At 39.1% G+C, this 8,285-nt stretch overlaps 1 protein-coding gene across 1 annotated transcript in view; it reads left to right on the forward strand.

The window, feature by feature from the left end:
• NT5DC1 (5'-nucleotidase domain containing 1) overlaps positions 1 to 7,705 on the forward strand; it is a 126,317-nt gene extending 118,612 nt beyond the window's left edge. Inside the window, exon 12 of the mRNA XM_041478140.1 lies at positions 7,484 to 7,705. Coding sequence (XP_041334074.1) covers positions 7,484 to 7,599 — 116 coding nt within the window. The 3' untranslated portion in view covers positions 7,600 to 7,705. The remainder of the gene's footprint in view (positions 1 to 7,483) is intronic.
• Positions 7,706 to 8,285: the final 580 nt, after the last annotated feature.

Here is an 8,285-nt window from a genome sequence, read left to right on the forward strand (position 1 = left end):
TCAGTTAGCTAGAGCTAGAGAAGAAAATCTCCATTACAATTAACCAAAGCTGTCTCTTTAAAGATGCCTACAGATCCCTGCCACTTTCTGCGGGAGTTTGAGTCGTCAGCCTGCTTGCTGTATAAATATAATGATAAAATTGCCAGTGAACCATGACAAAGTTCATGTTTCTGCTTAGAGCTGCAAATTATCTGCACAATGGAAAGCTCAAGGCAGCCGTGGCTGGGGCTCCAGAACTGGCCATATGCAGGTTGCAGATACACGGGTCTGCCCAGCAGAGATCAACTACAAATTGCAAACTTCACACAGCATCTTCCACATGTATTTTAAAGGTGAATGCCCTGGAGGAATCAGCTGTTATCATGGAAGACATGAATTTCCCTAATCTTGTGATATACTAATCACTGATCAGCCATATACTGATTTCTGTATCCTGAACAGCAACATTTGTAATTGTTGCTGAAGCGAAACAAAAAAATCCCATGTTTTTGCACCTTAGTTCTATGTTTTTTCGTTGACATTACATCACCTAAAGTAAAATCCAACTCATTTGATAATTAAATTAGTCCTTCCTGTAACTAGACTGATAACTGTGCTCTTATTCAAATGATACAATAATATATAATTCCCTTAAACACATAGAACTCTCTATATTATGCTTTGCTAGTTAGCAGTAACCTTTCATATTTAATGCCTTATCTTACAACTACACTTTTGCTTGCCAGCTTCAGTGTAAGTCTGTGTCTGTACAATAGCATCTAAACACTAAGTTTATCAAAATGCTTTGAGGATTTAAACTGCTTTGGGAATATGCTGTTACAAATAATAGTTGCTGCTACAAGGCGAAAGAGGTAATTTTTATAATTAAAGTTTTTATGCAAAAAAAAGTACTCTTACACCAGGTGGAAAATTGGTGTAAATACACATCAGTAACATTTCTGAGGTTTTCTGGCCCTGAGGTTTCATACAAGGGGGAAAAAAACAGATAATAAAGATAACTGAATAGAGAGAAGATATGTGTTCTGAGTGTATAAACAGTATCTTGATCTATATGTCAGTTGAAAAGCATCAGGTAATGTAAATCTGATTCATCTGTTCCAGGAAACTAGTTTCAGTGTTCTCCTTTTAGAAGAAAAAAGAAAAAACATGCCCAACACAACCAACAAATATAAGGCATCTATTTTTTCATCTGAAAAATACAGCTGAAACCAAAAATAAATGGGATTTTAGCCATTAAAAAATTATTGTGCAATAAATCAGGACTAGTTTATAAAAAAGTCTTCAGGACCTAGTTACTTCCAAAATGGTCTGAGACCTCATCTTTACCACAGGATTTGACCACTTGATAGTGATTTTCAGTGTAGAAAAGACAGTATGCAGTGTATTACCATTTGGTCAGGCTTTCCTTCCTCCTCCATAAAGGTGTATTGACTTGTGCCCCTGAAGACCGTGTCAAATCATGCAGAACCCAAAAGATTACTTCCTAGCCAATAGCTGACAGAAATGTTCCTGCCATCGTTATTCTGCTCTATGAGATGTCAAAGTACAGCCACCTCAAAAAGATTAAAGGGAGAACTCATGAGCAACTCATTAAGAAAGGGGGAACCACTCAGTCATTTCTGCTTTAAAGTTATCCTTCAACTCAGGCAGCATAATTTCATTTGCAGGCTGTAACTAAAGGTATAATTGGGTTTTGACCGGATCACAGGCTTATGGGGTGGGTTTAGATTGACACTTTATAAACCCTGGTTGGAATAAAAAGTGTTGATAATTTTTGAGTGTGAAAATAGGTAAATCACCAAATATTGAAAACACTTGTCTGACCAGGTTGAAATTGTACGTAACCTGCAACCTCACATGTAAAAAAAACATTGCTGGAAGGACCTTCATGTACTCTGGACTGGTGTATAACATATTCCCTCTAGATTAAGATGGTCACACAGGCACAAAAAACTATGTAAGCCTTGTCTTCATGTGTGTCTGTGTGGATTTTTATTTTAAGGTAAACAGTGTTTGTCACCCCTCCAGATAAAAAATCAGGGAAAGGGAAAGAAAACATTTGTTTTACAAGAGAGGGGAACATCATGAGATTAACTCATGAGTTTGGAGAGGAAGGTTGATCTTGGTGAGTTTACCTCAAAATGAAAGTAAAGAGGTGTATCATCTCTGCATTTGTCTTAATGTAGCTCCATCACAGTCTCAAAATGCATCTCTTTTTTGTTTGTTTTTTTTTTGTTTGTTTGTTTGTTTTTTTATCAACCAGAAATGCCTGTCAGCTCAAACAATTGCTTGTTTCCAGGCTAACTTCTTGAACCTACCTCAGAAGCCCTTCCTCCTGCTCTGAGATCCAGAATGAGTCATTCACACACAGAAATTAATTAACAGATCCCTGAAAGACTAACACACCCTGGTAGGATCTTGGCATTTTGTCAACTTTTTTTTTTTTTAGATTAAGTCTTCACCTAGATATTTCAAAATATTATAGTCCAGTATTTTCTTCTGATCAGTTCCATATCAAGCAAAGAACTACATGGAGCTATTTTCTTACAAGACTCTCAAAAACCACTGTTTGAACTAAAACAAAAAGGAAAAACATTTCCCTCACATGGAAATAATGAGTTTTCTCATGAAAACCCAAAACAGCAAAGGAATTCCTAAGGCTTTCCTTCACTGCAGACCCTTATCAGGCTCAGCTGCGAGTTAGTGCACGCCTTGTGCACAGCTGTTTTGCTCAGGAAGGGGTCAGCAGTCCCTTGGCCATAGGGTAGACCCAAAGTAATGTGACTTGTTATTCCCAAGATAATTACAGTAAAATTGCACACCACAAGCAATCACAGCAGCCATAATGGGACAGTCATTCCATTTCCCCAGGCACTCGTCCATCTGCAAAACTGGTAGTGAAGCTGCTGCTGCACATATATCCCTGCAGTTTGCCACTTGGGTTTTCCCCAATGGCGCTGTCTTCTGTGTTAGATACCACAGAAAAGTAACCAGTGACAAACTTCAGTGGCTCAGGCCAAGCTCAGGCCACAGATGTCTGCTGGCAGTGCCACAGGTGTGATCTCCAACCAATACATCTGTGTTGGCAAAAGCTCTTATGTAAGTTCAAGGAAAGCAGCAAACCTGCACTTTGACTGAGAGTAGTTTTAGTCTTTATTCCTGCATGGCCAGGGGTAAACTGCACTGGCTTGTATCACCATCTATGTCCAAACTCAGAAGCTTTCTCCTGTGGAGCAAACCTATATTGAGGAGTCCCCCCTCTCCCATACAGCTCCCAGATACTCTCCTCCTCTTCATCTTCTGAGTTATGGAGTATGCAGACAGCAGCACTGACATTCATGTAATTGACAGAAGGACTGCTTTTCTCATGCTGACTTCACTCTTTTGGGAGCATTGCTTTAGTACAGCAAACATCTGACCTCCAGTTTAGGAAAACCAACCTTAGAAGTTTTTCTAAAAATAACTGCTATCAGAGAAATCTATTTGTGGCCTTGGGATTTTTTTTCTTTTTGCCTCTAGTATGCTGTCTCACATCCTGAGCTTCTAGTGCAAGTGCTGCTTTGACTGTTACAAAATAGAGATGGGTCAGGAGATAAAAGACATTTAGCATTTAAGAAAAAGCAACACCTGTTACAGGTTACCCAGAGACTGGCAAGCCAGACCACTCAAAGGCACAGCCAAACTGGTGAGTTCCCCCGCAGCAATTGTACTTACTCCACTGCTAAACAGTTATTAGAGGTTGTTTTCATTAGGAAATTAATATTTTCTTTCAGCAGTGACTTTGAAATAGAATGAAAAATTCGCGATAAAGCTTCTAAGCCAGCATTAATTACGGAAAGTCCTGTAAAAGGAAAAGAATTTATACTATCTGATGGTTTGTCCTCTGCCCCTATAATTACCTCACACAGATGATGAGATGTAAGATAGAGCTCTGATGGTGTTTTCTGAAATTTTGCACAATTAAGCAGTGTAAAAATATTTTTCAAACTTGGGTATCACTAACAAGGTTTTAGTTCTCTTCCTCATGTCTTTTCCTTGGTGATAATCAGGAGGATATATTTGGATTCACTTAAGAACACAACCCTGCTGTTTACTAGGACGCTTCTGCAGCATCTGGCGCCAGCCCTGCTCACTGGCAGGGAGCAGACCTCAGGGTGGGAGGGGGAGTTCTGCTTTCTGTAGAGCTTCTCACTCATCCCAGGGATGCTGCTGTGGTGTCATGGTGAAAAAATGTTGGCTTTGCTTTTGTTGGTCAATACTGAAAAATGATTCCTGACATTTCTGCTGTGTATTTTGGGAGAAATCTGTTTCAGTCTTGGACTGTGTTTTTAATTGAAAAACAATTACATCCACCTAAAGTGCTTAGTTAAGATTTTATTTGTTTAATCTATTGGTTTGTTCAAGGAAATTTTAAAAAATTAGAGTAGTAAGTTTATCAAGCAGGCCTGTGTCTGGATTAAATTAAAATTGTCTTCCATTCAGTTACTCAAATACTTTCCTGATCACTCATTGAGAATATTACATTTTCCCTTCTTCTTGTGGTTTCTCTTTCTTGCTTGTGGGTGGAACTCCAAGTCTTCCTGTGATAAAAGTTTGTGGCACTGATTTAGCTGGCCTACACTAAGTGCACAGCATACGAGACAGTGAGGTGTTGTAGCTGTGACATAAATCCATCCATAGCTCCTGAGTACATGCATGGATATGAGTATACTTAAGCATCAGAACACAGTGTTGTACCTAACGTCACTTAATACCTGGATCTGGATAACTGGAGCACAGTAACTGACAGTAGCTACTATTCAGATACCATTGTTGTAATTTTGCTCGCACCATGGCTGCTGGAGGCCTGTAAGGGAGGCAGGGCAGGGCAGGAGCTCTTCTGAGCTCAGGTGAAGCCACGTAACCTGTGAGGGCTGCCCAAGCCATTGGGAAATGCTAGCACCACTGAGTGGTCACCATCAGGGAAAGCAGTATTCATCACTCTCTTGCACTCAGGCTGGTGTGGGAGCCAAGAAAGAAGTGTGACAGGAACTCAGGGGGATACATCTGATAACTGGCATTTCTGTAGATCTAGGACCTTCTGTATTCCTCTGGAACCCTCTTGGTACCCTTCATGTCTGAAGTTTCTAGGAGTCTTTGGCTCTTAAAGGGAATATCTTTTTTGCCTTGGGTTAAAAAAAAAAAATTAGTCTGGGTGGAATTACCTAAGAATGATAGAAAAATTCTGGGACTGTGGTTCTCAAGAAATTGGGTAGAGTCAGCTAGTTCCTTCTTCCAGTCTCAGGCTGCTTCATTTGTTCAAGTCTATTTAGGGTTTTTTGTGATAGTGGCAATATTGGATGAGTTTTGTGCTGAATTCATTATCAGTGCAGGTTAGGACTTATTAGAGCCTTGTTGTCAAACTGCCCCCTCGTTGTCATATCTACCCCCTGCCTAATTCATGACTCTCCATCAGGGTTAGGTGCCAAGATGCAAAGGTCTATCACCACAGCAGCGGCTGTGAGCATGCACAACAGCAAACACTGAAGAATTTACTGGGAAAAAAACACAAGAAAAACAACAACTTGGAAATAAGCAACGATTTTTCCCCAAGATTGGCTTTCTTACCAAATACTGTATGGCTTTGGGTTTTTCCATGCTTTTGTAAAATGCATATGGATATTTTTTAGTCATCTTCCAAAGTCAGCTTGCTGAGACAAAAGGAACATTTAAATTGATAAACCAAGGTGTGAATATATAAAAATGTGATTATTCTCTTTTGGAGCATTTTGCATTGTATATAGAATGGTGTGGGTGTTTAAGCTGATTCTTGTAGTTTACCAAGAAATACCAATGATATTACCATTTTGATCCAGCTGATTCTTTTCCTCAGCAATTATCAACTCTCTAGCAAGTCTGCCCCATTTGTGCTGCTCTTTGATTAAACTACTCTTGGGAAACTCCAGACTGCTAGACTATTAAGCTAGTAAAAGCTTTTTTATAAAAGTAACTGTATGACATTTCATTTTTATAGCTTGTAAAGATATTTGGAAATATTTGCTTTCTTTTTCCATTTAGTTTGTCATTTTTGAAACCTTTGTGTTAAACTGAGTGTCATAAATAGACTCAGCAGCCAGTAAATCCACTGGGCCTTCTGCATACTAGGAAAACATCTGCCTGTTCTTCCATGCTCACAATGAGCTCCAGAGATTTCCCTGACTCAGACAAAATGAGAAAATTAACTTCTTTGACAAGCTAAAATCACCCACTTAAATAATTCTCTTCCAATTATCTTTCCTACTATTCCTACTTTATTCCAGCCTCTATCTGATTTTTCAACTTGATCTAAGTACTCATTTGTTGCTCTATTAGTTCAATATGAGTTTGAAGCTGCAGACCTGGATGCTGTCCTGGTGCCTGCCTGCAAATCGCTTGTGAGACAGAACTGGATTTCCTGTTGTTTTTGCCGAAACTACTAAAATTGTGGGTTTCTATTTCATAGAAGCTGTTGGGGGGGGGGGCGTGGAAATTGTAGCATGTTGTGACAGGATGTCACTTCCCCAAATTTACTCCAAATTTAATTTTAAAATTAAATTTTAAAAATTGCAATTCATAAGCTATTGTACAGATAAGCCTAGTAGTCGCTGTTATGCATTACTTTGGTTCTGTACAGACACCCTGAAAAGGAGCTAACCCTGTTTGGGGGGAAGTTGTTTTTTCTTTTAGTTTATTGGAAAGGGAATTGTTTCTTGAACTAAGTTTTATTTCTATGTTTTTTAATTTGGTTTCTTGAACTTTGAGTACGAGGTGAGCACAGGAAGTATCAGTTTTCTGGCTGTGAGGGTGGGTGGGACACTGTTGGCAGCAGAGGCTTTTGAAAAGTTACAGAAAAGAAAGCTTTGACTGTTCAGAGCTATTTTAATGCATTCAGTGTTCTTTACAAATGGAAGTGATGAGTACATCAAGTTACAAGTGCAGATTTCTAAGAATGCTTGATACAAAATAATGTTGTTAACACTGGACTACAAGAAGGTCTAAGAGTGGGTGCCTTTTGGGAATCCTGCTTCAATACCCATGAAAAACAGAAAAAGGAACTGATTCTTTGTTTTAAACATAACCCTCTTATGGGTAGATTGCTGAGATAAAAGAGAAGGATGACTAATTGAAGAATGAACTTTAAGGTGTATTGGGAGAAAAACTGCATCTAGGCTCAATGAAGATTTTTGATTAGTATTTAAGCACTCGTTAAATAATTTTCTCTGACTAACATTATTTCAGCAATCAAGGAACTGAATATCCTTTACTGCAGTTGAATAAACTCTGAAAGTCAATCCTTTGAACAGCTGAAGATGTCAAATAAATGTGTAATCATGCAATCAAATTGAATTCTGATGCCGGTGAGCAAACAGCTCAAGGTTTTAAGAACTGCTATTCACCACAAGCTTGTTTTTTATGTGATACAGGCTGTGTTGCTAATCAGATGTGGTATGTTTCTGTCTTGCAGATTTACCACTGGATTATAGATTTACACGATTTTCCTCAAATAGTTCAACTGCTGGGTACTACCCAAGCCCTCCAAGAGCACTGCTGCCAAGTGAGGACTCAGTGATGATGAAATAGGTTGTCGGCTTTTTCCTTAGATAACCCTGTGGCCCTTACTTAAACTGCTATCAAATGCTAATTGCTGAAAATGCTGTGTGATGCTTCATAAAATAGAGTGATGGATTAAAGCAGACTCCTGTGTAGATTTGTGTTTCACTTGTTTCTCTGGTCCAGCTGGAACAGGTGAGTGATGTATCCTTCTCTCTAAGCCTTCTGACCACCACTACCTTTCACAAAGTGCTGTTGGCTTTTTCCTTGCACTGCCCACAGCCTTCAGGAGAAATGTAATAGTAAAAGCTCATCCCAAGTTACATTCTACATTTTTGAGGTACTCTCCCTCAGACATATTTCAATTAACAGTTGCCTTGGACAGCCCAGGTTATCACCATACACCAATGTTTTGCAAGCTCTGAGGAATTTTTTCTCCCACTGTAACTGTTCTTGGAGACAAAGAATCCCAAGAGAAAGATCATCATACTCAAAGAGAGATTTGAATGGGATTTAGGCAACTAAATACAGACTGATAATTCGGAAAGTCTTTATCATACTTTGTATTCCTGAAAATGCCTGACCACTCTTCAGCCACGAAGTTCCCTACATACCTTTTCCTCCTTTAGTCTGCAATATCTCAAGCATCAAAGCTCTTGTGCAGAAGGAGGGAAACCTGCATACGTTTCCCTTCTCTGATGGAGTGGATTCTAACC

Source organism: Pyrgilauda ruficollis, unplaced genomic scaffold, assembly GCF_017590135.1.
Source record: "Pyrgilauda ruficollis isolate IOZ18807 unplaced genomic scaffold, ASM1759013v1 scaffold43, whole genome shotgun sequence".
Classification (NCBI taxonomy): domain Eukaryota; kingdom Metazoa; phylum Chordata; class Aves; order Passeriformes; family Passeridae; genus Pyrgilauda; species Pyrgilauda ruficollis.